This window comes from Gopherus flavomarginatus, chromosome 1 (genome assembly GCF_025201925.1).
Source record: "Gopherus flavomarginatus isolate rGopFla2 chromosome 1, rGopFla2.mat.asm, whole genome shotgun sequence".
In the NCBI taxonomy this organism is placed as follows: Eukaryota; Metazoa; Chordata; order Testudines; family Testudinidae; genus Gopherus; species Gopherus flavomarginatus.
The window spans coordinates 139,751,567-139,766,776 of record NC_066617.1 but is presented as its reverse complement, the minus strand read 5'-3'; the positions used below and the strand labels follow the sequence as shown (position 1 = coordinate 139,766,776).

The 15,210-nt window shown below is 45.4% G+C and overlaps 1 protein-coding gene across 1 annotated transcript in view; it reads right to left on the bottom strand.

Moving 5' to 3' along the window:
• Window positions 1-15,210, bottom strand: part of ANO2 (anoctamin 2) — a 307,459-nt gene that overhangs the window by 42,288 nt on the left and 249,961 nt on the right. The window contains exons 14-15 of the mRNA XM_050965225.1: window positions 12,737-12,811; window positions 2,198-2,399 (exon numbers count right to left, since the gene is read on the bottom strand). Of these exons, the coding sequence (XP_050821182.1) occupies window positions 2,198-2,399; window positions 12,737-12,811 (277 nt within the window). The remainder of the gene's footprint in view (window positions 1-2,197; window positions 2,400-12,736; window positions 12,812-15,210) is intronic.

The window sequence follows — 15,210 nt, the reverse complement described above, 5'->3', positions numbered from 1 at the left end:
ATGCATACAGCCAGAACAGGAATTGAATGGATGAATGAATAAAAGAAAAAGAGGCATTTAAAAATATGATTTATACAACTTAAAATATCCAACTGTGTCCTCAATACATACCACCAAAACCCCAGAGCTGAATTATGCTCCTTGCAGGTAGTGCTACATGGAGGCTGGGCTGAGGAAGTACAGTGAGGGAGGGAATATGCCCCTGTAATGCATGACCAGGAGTGATTTTGTTCTCACTTTACCACTGTTTTACACTTCATTTGTTTTCCCATGACTTGAGGGGAGATACACCAGTTTACACCAACACACATAAAATCTGAATTAGGTCCAATGCCACCTGGGTGTTGGGGATAGGGTGAATTGCTCAGCATCAGGAAACATGACTCTTTGAAAGAGATGAAATCTGCACTCCTGCCGGTACTGCGGGGGAGTCAATGTCCTTCCTTTGCATTACACAGATATTCCCCTGCTGAGGCCACAAGCACTGCATGTAGACCTAGTGATTCGCCTTCTAGCCCTTCACAGTACCTGTGGGCGATGTTATTGCTGCCTCCTGCCCTAAGCACTGATTCAGCCAGATATTTAAGCACATGCACAACTAAGCATGAAATTAATCTAATTGATTTCCATGGTACTACTCAGCTGCTCAAAGTTACTCATGTTCGTAAGTCCCTTGCTGAACTGCAGCCCAAATGAGCTTAGGAATGGAAAGGAGGTCCTTGCACCCTCCACTGCTTCTACACCAGGGCAGGCAAATTTGCCCCTTAATGTGGAAAAATGCAGCATGATGCCAGACACGTCTATGAATTGCAGTGTGAAAAGAAAATTGCATCCATTTTGCTCAGCTCAGCAATATGAAAGTTCACAAGGTAAGAAGCATTTATCAGCATGAATGAATTGTAATTTTTTTAAACATTTTTAATTACAGTTGGCATCTGAGCCTACTAGTGCAGACAGCCATCTGAATGAGCCATGATGTAATTTGTGGCGCTAGAAATTATTCAAAAAGGGCCAAAGTCTAGAGTCCATAAGTGGGTCCCCTCTCAGGCAAAACACTCAGTTACTTCAATAGGAGTGTTCTTGGAGTAAGGGCAGCAGGGCTGGCTCTAAAGGTGACTTGAAGGTTGGGGGGAATAACAGAGGGATATTTTATATGAAAGCTAAAAAACTGACTGTATTTTTCATCTTTGTTTCCCATACAGCTCTGAAAGCCAAATGCACAACTGGCATCAGTGGGTACATCTCCACTGAACTTAATGGAATTGTGCCCATTTGCATCGGGGCTACATTTTGCCATGAGACTCTCTGCAAAAAGGGAAAGAAAATATAATAGAGTGGCATTATATTAAATGTATTACTGGTCTCTTTTTATCTTAAATCTTCATTGGAGTCAAATTGAAATAATTGGGCTATCCCTAACAGTAGAAATCATTCTACTGTATCTCAACCATTTATGATTGGACCTCTGTTATGCTAGCATGCTATCAGAAGTGTAAATAATTATGCTATTTATAGTAGTACAGTACACGCTCTCTACAATGAACCCCTGGGGATCCAAACCATTTATTTGTTATAGCCAGGGGTTCGTTATTGTTAAAGAGCCCTGCCACCGGGGTCGGCAGCTGACACCTCGAGCCCTGTGGTGGCGGCAGGATCATAGAGCTTCTCCGGCCCCGGGGGTGCAGTAGGGGCAGAGTTTCCCCTGAGATCCTTGACTTTAATGGGGCTAAATTGACATTCACCACTTGAGGATCTGACCCATTATTCAAATTTTATAAGTGAGGAAACTGAGGCACACAGTCATTTTGCCAGTATGGTTTATTTTGTTCAGGGAACTGGTATAAACTGTACCAGTAAAGGAACTCTCCACTAGGAGGGCTCGCCAGTATAGCTCTACCAATGTTCTTTCTAATGCAGACAAAGCCAAAGTCCAACTGATTTTCAATGAGACATAGGCTCCTCCGTGTCTAAGATCAGATTTTGAAAAGTATTTAGACACCTAAATATGCTTTAAAATCTGGCCCTAAGTCATTTTTGAAAATTGGAGTTGGGGTCCCTTAGTCACATTTTTACCCTCTAGGCCTGAATGTTTCCTCTTGTATGGAACTGTTTTACGGGAAATCCTCCTTTTAGAACTTTCCTGCATACTCTGTTAGAAATACATACAAAGTTGTAATGAGGGCTAGGATAGCTTTACCCATTTCTGTCAGCCATTTGGCAACAGCTCCATAAATCTCATCTAATATAAGGATCACAACCAGGTTAATGATGACAGCGGTTGCAGTCACGGTCACACGGACGTTCGACCTGGTTGACTCATTTTTGCTGATGGACAATGCGGCTGCTGTAGTAATTCGGTACACGGTCACACCGAAAACTGCTGAAAATGTCAGTGTAATCTGCAAAGAAATGTATGGAGATGTCAGTGTACATATCTGACTAGAGTTTAAAAAGAAACGTTTAATTATATCTCAAAATTGTTGCTCAAATTGGTGAGGATGTATAATGAAACTTAAGTGATGGGAAATTCAAATCCTATAAAAGGAAATACTTTTTCCACACTGCAGGTGATTAAACTCTGGAACGCACCGCTGTAAGAAGTCACTGAGGCCAGAGTCCTAACTAAGCATTTTAGCACCCAGGGTGAGCAAGGATATTTGCGCTCCCTGGAGGTGATGAGTGGGGTGGCATGCAGGGTCACAAGCCCTCCCAGATTTCTGCCTTCCATTTAACATAGAGGGTTTCAAACTGTGGGGCGCTAGGGGGACACATCCCCACAGTTAGAAAATCATCACCTCCTGGCAACAGCTGGAAGATCAGAAGCTGGCAGAAGCCACCTGGCCTGCTCGAGCCCCGGGCTCTTCATGCTGTGGGAGTGAGGGCACAGCCCTCCCTGCCGTGCTCCCCAAGCCAGCTGCCTCTGCACAGCTGGACACTCCTCAGACAGAGTAGGAAGCACAGCTCTAAGCTGTGCTTCTGACATGCTCTTGCCTCTCTCTCAAAGGAGCCCAGCTCCGGCCAGTGGCACACCCAGGAGTTGGCCCTTGCCCGTGGAGCCTGGCTGCCATGAGATGCTCCACGAGGTGCTCCCTGCATTACTCATCTCCCCTCGGCACCTGTGTCTCAGCAGCTTGGTCATACCCCGCTCATTGCTGGGCACCTGTAATTGCAGCTGGGTCACACTCCCTGCATACAGAGCAGAACCTCTTGCTCCCTTAAGTTGCCCTGCCCCACCCCTGTGGCTGCTGGGTTTGTGGTTGCACTGCCTGAGCTCTGAGCTTGGCCACACAAACCTGGTGCCCAGCCCAGGCCTTAGGGGTGGGCAGCTGCTGTTGGCAGGTTAGACTCAGTTCCGCCAGCTCCAGAAACTGACGACGTGAGAATGGAGCGACTGCTAGGGTTACCATAATTCAAGTTCCCAAATAGAGGCCACTGCCATGGAGATGGGGAGCTGGAGGGGAGGTACAGTGGAGTGGGGAGACTAGAAGGGGTACCCGCTGCGGGGGGCACCCACTAGAGATGAGGGGCAGTGTCTTTCCTTGTCACAGTGGATGGGTGGCTGGCACAGGCCTGGGTCACGGCACCAGCCATAGGTCAGCACCTCCCTGTGGCCTTCTTCCCATCCCCAAAGCTGGGCACAGGCACTATTTCAGATTGGGGCAGGGACAACTTTAACTGTGATTCCAAGGACTACTAAGCACCTGAAAACTCTAGGTTTTTTTGCAGATAATAACTTAGAAATTAGCTGACAGGAGCCCTGTGTCTAATTCCTATATAAAGAAAGAAAAATATATATAAACTCCAATTAAAGCCATATTTTAAATTTATATGTAAATTTAGAACAATCAGGAGATATTATAGCAGAATATTCCCAATCCCAAATGACTATGTACTGCCATTAAATCATTAAGATCCTCTTTCAGCTCATTTGGTGGTGGTGAGGAGCCTATACTTTGGGAATAGGAGGAGTCCATTTCAATCCCCATGGCCAGAATAAATATGAAGTCCTCAGGTAGTGAGCGAGGTGTGACCTATATGAGGAGAGGGTGCTGCAGTCACTTGGGAACCTGTTGCTCTCAGTGGAGAATTCTGGATTTGGGAATGACTGGTCCCACGATTCCATCTCAGAAAAGCCTGAGCAAAGATGGTGGAAGGTACAGGGTGGAAGCGCTTGGAGATTTCTTACACTGATGTCAGATATAAGATCTGAACAGCTGATTCTGAGGCAAGCTTTGTCTATCTAGGCAAGTGTGTAATGAACAGGCTGGTGTGTATGTGCACCATGTAACTCTTGTGGTTCCCCTGGCTGTCATGGGCCCCACACTGCTAACAGATAGTAGAGACTCCTCATTAGCTCAGGCATCAGGGCCTTGTGCGACAGGGGTTCTGCCCCAGCCAGAGCTGTGAAGCTCTCTAAGGCTATTGTGTGAAGCACAGAGACACTTGGCGGTTCCAACCGGCTGTGGAACTGTCACAACAGAGCAGTATCTCCCTGAATTACCCCTTCACCTGCCCATTGAGCTGTTCAATGCAGTGAAAAGGTTGTTACAGAAGAGAGTCAAATAAAAGCTGGACACTGTAATTTGAAATCCATATGTGAGTGACAGGGGCCATTCTTGCAGTTATGAACATTTTTTGTCTCCAGGTGCCTCAGCTGGAATTCCAGCCTGGGATTCCCCAGTTCCATGGAGCTGAGTGCACATAAGTGCCAGAGGGCGCTTGCCTCCAAGGGGAGCTCTAGCAGGCCTTTCCTCCTTGCCATGCCATGCAGTTGCGTCCGGGTCAAAGGTTTGTCAGCAGCTGAAGGTCAGAGGTCAATCCTATGTGCAGCAAAAGCCCCAGGATGGCACCAACCCTGTGAGTGGCCTGAGCAGTGCCCTATGGGTGTATGTCAGTGCAATGTTCAGCCAGGCCTCCCAATGGCCATGGCTGTGCAATTCAGCATGCTGGCTCATCAACAGAGAAACCCTGGCCAAGGATGAGTCTGTTTAAAGTCCAAGCACCCTCTAGTGCAGGGGTCTCAAACTCAAATGACCACGAGGGCCACATGAGGACTAGTACATTGGCCCGAGGGCCGCATTACTGACACCTCCCCCCGGCCGCCCTCAGCCCCGCCCCAACTCCACCCCTTCCATGAGGCCCCACCCCTACCCCACCTCTTCCTACTCCTTCCTTGCCCCCATTCCAACCCCTTCCCCGAACGGGGAACCACGGCCAATGGGAGCTGCTGATGGCGGTGTCTGAAGCAACATCAACACAACCCCCTGCGCCTCTCCTCCTGCAGGTTCAGTCCACTTCCCTGACAGTGCAGGGGCAGGGCAGGCAGGGAGCCTGCCCTGCCCCCAGGCGTCGGGCTGGAGCCGCTCTAGGTAAACGCTGGGGAAGGGCGGGGGGGGGGGCCACGAGGAGCTCACAGGCCGCAGAAAATAACCTCGCGGGCCACATGTTTGCAACACCTCTAGTGGGTACAACTGGTGATTAGCAACTTTAATGAGAGCTTTAACTCCAGATGCCCTCTCTCCCCCAGCCCCCAGGCTGGCGATATTGCTCTGCCAGGGCTCAGCCCTGCACACAGGTTAGGAAGCATGAGCAGAGTCAGTAGCGCATGGCCAAACAGTGGATCTGGGGAAGGCAACAGCTCCATCCTGAGCTAATTGCCCACATAGTTCCTTATGGCACAGATCCGTACAGCACCTAGCACAGTTTATGTATGCTCCATCATACGGCCCCACTTGTGTACTCCTTATCCTCTTAGTGCCCATGCTGATGATCGTGTACCCCTTCTCCCCAACCTTGCACTCTCCTCTTGCACCCCATTCTCCCTTTACCCTGTACTCTCCACCTGCATGCCCTTCTCCCTTCACCCCTACAGTCTCCTTCTGTGCCCCCTTCAGCCCTAACTCCTGCACTCCTTCATGGCCCTAGCCCTCTGCACCCCCACCCCATGCAGCGCCCTCCAGGTTCTTAGTGCAGCTAGTCTCTTATCTCCAGTGGCTGGATGGAACCAGCCATGCAGCCCATCCTCCTTCTACCCTTCCTACCAGCTGGCACTCAGATCCCTGCCCACCTGCTGCTGCAGTCCTAGTGCCAGGGAAAGCCTTCTCTAGCTGGGGTCGCTGGACCTATGATCCTGTGGGGTGGGAGGACATTGAGCACCCTGGGCTCCAGCTGACTCTGCTGGGCCCAATCCTACGGGGTGGGAAGGCACTGATGCTGCTGGGCCCAATGCTGTGCGCCCACTTTTGTGCTGCCCTGTTCTGCGCCCTGAGTGGCTGCCCCTTTCACGCCACCCTAGTTACAGCCTTGGCTGAGGCCAAGAACTTCACAATAGTGAAACTGAGATTGGACATTTCTATGGATATCAAGAATACCCAGAGTTATATTTAATGACAAGAAAAATTGGAAAGGGATATTCATCCTTGCATTTCAGGGCTTAAGCCAGTCTCTAACTAATAGAGAAAAGGATGACACTCATGTGGGGCAGATTTCCCCACATCTGCCTACTGCAGGGTTTGTAAGCATTCATCTAAAACATCTGCTACTGGCTATCGTCAGAGACAGGAAACCAGGGCTCTGATCATACAGTGTGTAATGTATGTTGGATTGCTGTGCCTACACAGAACTGCATCAATCTCAACAGGACTCTGCTTGCAGCAACAACCCACCCATGTGCTACCCAGAGGAGGATTGGAACCTAATGGTGTAAAACCTTTTGTGTTCTACAAACTTTTGCCATAGATGGAAACATTTTGCTTTATCTGAATATGCACAAATCTTTTGATACTGACTAAGGCAGAGTCAATCAGAGTTCATTGTAAATTTTTGTCCCAGAAGTCAAAGGGTGTTCTGTGGTCTCTGAGCAGTAGACCGTTGCCCATGAAATCAGACGAATCACTCATGCCACTTAAGGTCAACTTCCCAACAGAAGAATTTGTATTTCACAGGGCTGTTACTGCAGTTTCAAATAGCAAAATGAAATAAATAATTTTTAAAGATAAAATTTCACACAGAAACACAATCTCTGGCTAAACAGGGAGTCACAGGAGGAAGTTAAGAGAGGTTGGGTGTTTCTATTTTGTTTTTGCCTTTAGCAAAAATTCCAAAGTAAATTCATTATTGTTGGTAAGGCCTCTTGAGATCTTCTGATGAAAGAGATTATATAAGTGCAAAGAATTAGATTGTTATAATTATAATTTGGCTGGCCTGAGGCCTAGATTCACAGTACAGGCCTAATGAAGTTTAGCACTTCAGTCTGCTGACTATTTTAAATCAAATCTTTTCATAATTAATAAAGGACAAAACTTTTTTTTTTTAAAGGGGTCAGGATCAGCAGGAAAAGAATGAATCCCACACATCACCCTCCTCCCCCCGCGTGCAGGAAGAACCACAATTTTCAAGGAACTACAGTTAAATTCATGGGTCGTGGTGCAGGAGCATGAATAGCAGAGCTTCTACCCAGGCCCGCTGACGGGGTGGGGCATAGGGGGCAATTACCCAGGGGCCCAGACAGTTTAAAAGGGCCCAGGGGTCCCTGGCTGCTGCCAGTGCAGCAGAGATAAGACAGGCTGCATGCCTGCCCTCATTCTATGCCACTCCTGGAAGCAGCTGGGACGGCCCTACGGTCCCAGGGAGGGCAGAGGGCTTCAAGCACTGACTCTGCAGTTACCATCGACGGGGAACTACAGCCAATGGGAGCTGCGGGGGCGGTGCCTGTGGGCAGCAGTGCACAGAGACCCCCTTGCCTTCCCCGCCAAGGAGCTGCTGCCAGAGGGATGTGCCAGTTGCTTTCAGGAGCCGCCTGAGGTAAGTGCCTGACCCCATCCTTCACCCCAACACCATGCCCCAGCCTAGAGCCCACACCCAAACTGCCTCCCAGAGCCTGCACCCCGCATCCCCTCCCAGTCTGACTTCTCACCCCCTTCCACACCCTAACTCCCTCCCAGAGCTCACACCCTTCAGTTCCCTACACCAAAACTCCCTCCCAGAGCCTGCACCCCATACCCACTGCTGAAAGTGAGTGAGGATGGGGGAGAGTGAGAAACAGAGGGAGGGGGGATGGAATGAGCAGGGGGCGGGGCCTTGGAGAAGGGGCAGGATACGGATATGGCCTCAGGGAAGGGGCAGGGCGGGGCAAGGGTCTTTGGATTTGTGCAATTAGACAGTTGGCAACCCTACCGGGGGGGCATGTGAAAGCCCTGGCTGTGCTGGAAAAGCATGCCCAGCAGTGCAGCTGGCAGCTCGCTGGGCACCAGGCACGTCCACGCGGCTTGTGCATGCAGGGGGACCCACTGACTGTTCTGCCCTGGGGTCCAGAATTCCTATTGGTGGACCCGCTTCTACCTAACCTGTCCATGTAGGTGCCCATTTTGATACCAATCGCTACAAATATGTGAGCACCTCCCATGTAATAAGAGCCAAAAATCATAATCACTGTTGGTCAGTGGTCTAATTTTTCTGTTTACTTTCTCCAGAGGCAGTTGGGGATTTTCTTTCTTTTTTACCTGTAGTAAATTATTTCCTTCTTCACTCCCTCTTCTCCTACTACTCCTTTACTCTCTCATTTTTCTCTCTATTTTCTCCTCCTCTTTTTTTCCCTCAATATTTTAGTGTATTGAACGGAACACTAAGCCAATGAGTTTCCAGTTGCTGAGACATCCCTGTCTCCTGCTGTCACAAGCTTTCACCCCTAAGGATGACATAGCTTCATAGCACCTGCGGGACACAGTTGACAGAGAAGGTCTTATAGTGAAGAGAGAAGAGCTCTCTGAAGTAGCTACAGCCGTTTCCATGGAATGCCTTTAAGATTAATCCAGACACCTTAAATCTGATCTACTGCTTTCTAGGGACCCTGTGTAGCGTACAGTGGGTGCTGAAGGTGGGGTACTCTAGTGATTTTGGTATGATTTTATACCTTTCACATGGAAACATGAGAGGTGCAAGCTCATGAATTTTCTCTTGTTTAAAATGGCTACCATCTCCCATTACTGCCAATGGGGCTGAAGCCAGCAAGATGGCTGCTCTTTCTCTATCTTCACGTGGAAATGAGGCTGCCCTGAAAAAAGTGGACTGTCACTTCTTTCTGTGACACTGAAGCCCTGTGCACTGGCAAGATGTCTGCCATTCTATGGTTCAAGGGGCTGGATAGGGTACAGGGACTGTGGGGAGTAGCAGAGACACTGTGAAAGGAGGGTGGGGATGATGAGGAGAGCAGGAGGCAGATTTAGAGGGTGCAGGGAGATGTGGGGGGCGAAGAATGTGTGGGGAAGACAAGAGGGTGGCTGAAGGGGACACAGGACACTGATGCGATGGGAGATGGAGGGGCTTGAGTGGCAGTTATGGGCCAGATTCTGATACCTTTACTCAAGCTGATTAGCACTTTACTCCACAAATAGCTTCCCAGACTTCAATGGGACAATTCCTGGAGTAAGGGACTATTCAATAGGAGTAAGCGTATGAGGATCTGGCCTTAAAGGAAGAACAGGCTGAACCCCTGTGCTGTGACGCTAGTTGATTTTCTTCTCCTGTATGTGTCAAATCTACGGTAGGAAAGTGGAGAGGGTAGCTGATGGTGAGAACAGCAGCAGAAATGAATCAGGGACTATAAAGAGGGTCATGGTGATGCTGATGTCCAGCCCCACCCTGCTCCCTTGAGGCAACTGCAAAGATTTTCATGGTTAATCCAAAAATCTTTGCTATGATGTGTACTCTGTAGAACACCACTTCAGAAGGAAATTTTCAATAGCTTAAACCTGGCTCATATCCTGTTCCCAGTAAGCATACAAACTGCCTTTTGACTGCAAAGCAAGAGGTATTCATACAGAACAGTGGTTGTGTATACAGACTTTAAAGCACTTAGAAATGTATCTCATAATGATTATAATTATTACTGATGTAAAATAAGACTGGTGCAGAGTCTAATTGGGCATGAAAGTAAAAACTGATTTTGTAAAACCTACATTTAAAAAAGCCCCCATATAATATACCTGGATAAGTAAAGGAAGAGAGAGCAGGAGCTCGATAGAGAAAAAAGTGGTACAATGCTTCTGCTTGAAAGGGCTTTATATTTAAGAAGCACACAGAACAGAAAATAAAGAGCAAGATTCTACCAAGAGGAAATTGTCAGCAGCCTTAAGAAATATCAGGGAAATATGAAATATGCAGTGTGAGGGTAAGTGGGGGGAGGTCAGGGAAAGCATCTGACATCATCATTCTACAACAATGTAGATACTTTTAGGAAAAATTCCTGTGGGTGTGTGCCTGCCAGATAGTGTAGGCCTGGAAAAGGTGGTGGCAGAAATTCCACAATCACTTCTGCAGTACTGGAAAATGCAGCTTATGTGTATGCATGTTGCACTTGCATGCCTGAGACTCTAGCCCATTGTATCTAAATAGTGATCATACTTCTTAAAAACAAAAACAAAAACAAAAAATAAACCTGTTTAGTTTTTGTGTGGGTAGTGATAAAGGAGGTAGACCAGCCAAAATTAGTTACATGAGTGCAATTTCATATGCACCAGAACAACTACAGAAACTGACTGCAGAATTCACCCCAGTGTCCCCAATCACTGTTTAACTAATCTAGTAGGAAAAGGACTGCTTTCAGTAAAGCCCAGATTGTAATCTGCACATGGCAGATGGGATCTGGCTCTCATACAGGAGAATTCTTCTTCAGCTAGCTTCCCTGTATATATTCATTGCCTAATGATATTCACAATATTCTAGAAAAACTCTCTGGACCAGCATCACTGAAATCAGTGAAGCTTTGCTGGTTTGCAACAGCTTAGGATCTGGTGCTTTACATTTTACATTTATAAATCTGTCTAGGATATTAAACGAAGTGTGGGAGACAACATTTAGGCCCCGATTAAAGAAAACAATCACAATCTTAACTTTAAGAACATGCTTAAAACGGGATTGTAACATAGGGTTAAAATTAAATGCATGTTTAAGCACCCACCCTAAAGAGGATGCTCTGCTAAACCAGGGCCTTTTTCTGTAGCCACACTCAGAAATATTACAGCATTGCTAGTAGTAATGTTGTAGTTACATGTGAGAAGATCAGACAGTTTTATTTTATTTTTTTTAATTTTCTCTCCATTTTTATTCTCTTTGAGCTGAAATTTCTCTAGTTGAGTTGGTTAATTCCTGAATTAAAAACAGCATATGTTGACAATTACAATTACTCCCCACTTAACGTCCTCTCGCTTAATGTTGTTTCGATCTTACATCCCTGCTCAATTACAGAATATGCTCCATTTAAAGTTATGCAATGCTTCGCTATAACCTCGTTTGGCTGCCTGCTTTGTCCACAGCTGGCAGCTCCCCTATCAGCTCCCCCAGTGCCTCCCACCCTCCGGCAGATCCCACGGATCAGCGCCTTCCCCCTGCTCCCTCCACCTCCTGCCCACGGCAAATCAGCTACGGCGTTCAAGAGGCAGTGGGGAGAAGTGAGGACTGGGCACGCAAGCTCCCTCTCTCTCCTGAACGCAGCAAACCAGCTGATTGCTGCGGGCAGGAGGCAGGGGAGGGAGGGGGGAGCCTGTGCTCCAAGTCCTCGCTCCTCTCCCCTCCCTCCTGAACTCTGCAAGCCAGATGATTGCCATGGGCAGGAGGCAGGGGAGGGAGGGGGGAGAAGAGGCAGATTAAGAGTGGGGGCTTAGGGGAAGGGATGGTGTGGGTGGGCTGAGGATTGAGCCCCCCGCCCCTGGTGCTTGCAGAGTAGGGTAAAGCTGCTGCTGCACAACGTGCTTCTCCTAGCCCACAGCACCTTCAGCCTCCTTGCCTGCCTCATTGTCTCCACTGCCAGTGGCTGTGCCTGTGTGGGGTAAGGCAGGAGCATCTCCCAATTATAGTATTGTACTGTATGGCAAAAAAATATATCCCTGGAACCTAACCCCACCCATTTACATTCATTCTTATGGGGAAATTAGATTCGCTTAACATCATTTCACTTAAAGTCTCATTTTTCAGGAACATAACTACAACGTCAAGTGAGGAGTTACTGTATATGATCCCACCTTGAATATAAAGTCAAGAGCTTGACAGGTTAAAACACAGATACTTTTTAATTATTTGTGCAGAATGGAACATATTGTGTCAATTTTTAAGCAGAAGTCCCCACTGAAATCAGTCAGTTCTGTCTAAAAATGATGGCATGCTGTAGCCTAGGAAGCTCTTAGCCATTTAAAATATATGATATACATATACCCACAATGTGAAAGTGAACATAAAATTGTTGTGAATGTGGCAGAAGCATACCCAATTAAAATTCTGAATGAATAATTCTGGGAGAGTTTCTGTAATATTTGCACCATTCAAGTCAATTAAAATGTTATACCCGTATTAGTATTTTAAATTAATTTCCTTGAGTAAATTCTGTTGTCAGATGCACAGCTGGTGTAAACTGACATATTTCCATTGCTGATTTACACCAGCTGAGGGACAGGCTATGTGTTTTCATTGTTTATATGTAGTTAGAGAGATCATGCATCGTTTTCAATCTATGGTGTCATTGACTAAGTATTGGCAGGTCTATTGGCTACACTTTCCTAATTCTATTTTATCAAGCCACACAGATCAACACTAATGTATTTTGTTGTCTGTAGGAATGTTCCTAAGGTATAAAACGGGAAAAGTCATTTCCATTTTTGAGAGCATTAATTCAGCTTTAAGGAGGATATTGTTCACAGATCTTTACAGCCCAGAGGAATGTGAAAGAAAATACAAATAAAATTACCATAAATAAAATGGATGCAATGTTCACTAGATAGCCAGGCGTACGGTCTCTCCAGGTTAACTTCTCCTTTTCATCCTGTTGCAAAACACAAAGGTCAAGACAAGCGTTAGAGAACTGATGAATTTTAGAACTGGGAAAAAAGAAAAGGAAACAGCTCAATTAAAAATATTGATTTCCCCTTTTCCCCATTTATATTTTTGAGTTTGAAAATTTCAATATAATTTTGAAATTCAAAAATTTTCAGCCATCTCTAAAATTGGTAGAAAAATGGGAGGAGGGGAAGGGAGGATTTATCTAAAATTTTGTTGCATATCCCACTTGAATTTCAAAATCTGATATATGAAAAATTTCAACCAGCTTCTACTGAATTTCAAAGTCTTAATAGAAGCTTTAAAGTTAACCCTAAAGAATTTTAGAAGTAAGCACTTTCAATAAAAAAACAAAAACAAACCCCACAACCTTGTTTCTTGTAAGGGCACAGAAGAGTGATGTTTTAGGTGAGAAACCACAATAAGAAAGAGTGTTTATCACCAGTTACTTCAGATGTCTCCTGTAAGGTTTCCTTCATCCAACGTGGCTGTTATACAACTGAACCTTCTCAGTGTTAAAATAACCATCTGACTATTCACAATCACACTGTAAAGTATTCAGAAGCATCTTCAACTTCTATTTCTGACACATTTGTTTACATCCTGTGTTGCTAGATGCTCTTCATATTGTTCCAGAACCTCAGCTGGGGTAAATCTCTTTGCTCAATTGACTTCAACTGAGCTTTGCTGATTTATACCAGCTGGGGATTTGGCCCATTATTCCCAGTTGGAAGATTAAACATTTTTAGGTGACATTCTGGCTCCATTGAAGTCAATGGGAATTCTGCCATGGACTTCATTGGGGTCAGAATTTCACCCCTTGCAGTATTCCAGACATCTCAGACTCTCTCATGACATCTGGTTCAAAGATCAGAGAAATAATGAAGGCAAGCCCTATTTATAGTGGGCTCAGATGACTTTTTGACTGGGTGCAAAAGGTAGCTCCCTCCACCTGATACCTATCAGTGAAAAATAATGATGCATTATTGCCCTCAAATAAACCCAATTCCCTGCTCTTAAAATGAAAAATAAAATGTTTTCATATGAAAAGAATTTTTAAAATTGATTTACATGAAACCGTAATTTCCACCCCTCAAAAAATGGTTATTAAAAATATAAGGTCACAATGGTTAAACTAAAGCAAAAATATGCAATTGAATTAACTGTGAATTCAAAATCAGCTGCTGTTCTCATTAGTCTTAACATCTGTGCTACACAATGGGGCCAGATTCAGTCCTTTTTTTATGCTGGTATAAATCAAGCGTAACTCCAGCAAAGTCAAGAGCTTATGTGGAGATTTATATGAAGGTAAATGAGATCATAATCTGATTCAAAGGACTCAAATAAGCCCTTTTTTTTTTTAAGGCTCTATGATCCTGAGAAGAATACTGTCCTGACAAGAAATTACTTGGAGGTATTATGCCCTTCAAAGGCAAAAGTGCTTCCTCAGATGGTAAGGAAAGCGTGGAATTTGCTGTATTTCTACAACAGGTGTAAGCATCACTTTTCTGGTGGTGCTTGCTCGGGTGCAGGAATTGGAAGAGGCATCATCCTGTGCCCACTCTGGTTAGAAATGTCCCACCAGTGCTTTTGTGTAGACACACACACCCCTTTACTTCTGTACACACAAACACACACACACACACCCCTTCACTTCTCAAGCAGTCAAATTAAGGATGTCTCCTGCAAGCGTGTGCTGAGAGGGCAGGACCATAGTAAACCCAAGGAGAAGCAGGCCAAAGTATAGAGAACATAAATATCTGAGTCAACCTTTTAGCCAGAAGGCAACTTTAAAAAGTGTTTCTGGGAAAGCACAGATGCATTTCATTTTGTTTTGGCATTTACCCCTCAGCAGTTATACACGACATAAAAAGTTCTTTGCTACTACACTTTGAAAAGGCATGAAGGACACCACGTCAAACTACTTCACTAGGGGAAAAATACTATGGAAGCAAAACAGTAGAATGAGTTAATACTAGCCAAAACAGTTAAGGGAAATAAGGAAAGCTTTTATAACAATATCAAGAAAGAGAGAGAAAACTAACTCATAGGAGGCAGTGAATGAACATTCAAGAATGGCTGAGACACAACTTCTTTTTTAAGTCTGTCAAACAAAAAGACTTTTGGACAATTAGAATGCAGTATAACCCAGCCCAAACATTAATAAATGGGGAGTGGTATTCCCCAACCCCCAAATCACAAAATTGGCTTAAAAATCATGAGATTTCAAAAATATAATAAAGTTGGGGTTCTTTTTATTTGCTGTTTAGTTCACATTTTCAAGCTTTTTTGGCACAACCATGAGGTCGAGAGATTTTATTTTATTTTACAATGAAAGATGAGATTCTCACATAAATCACTTGAGTTCAGGAGTCAAGAAAAACA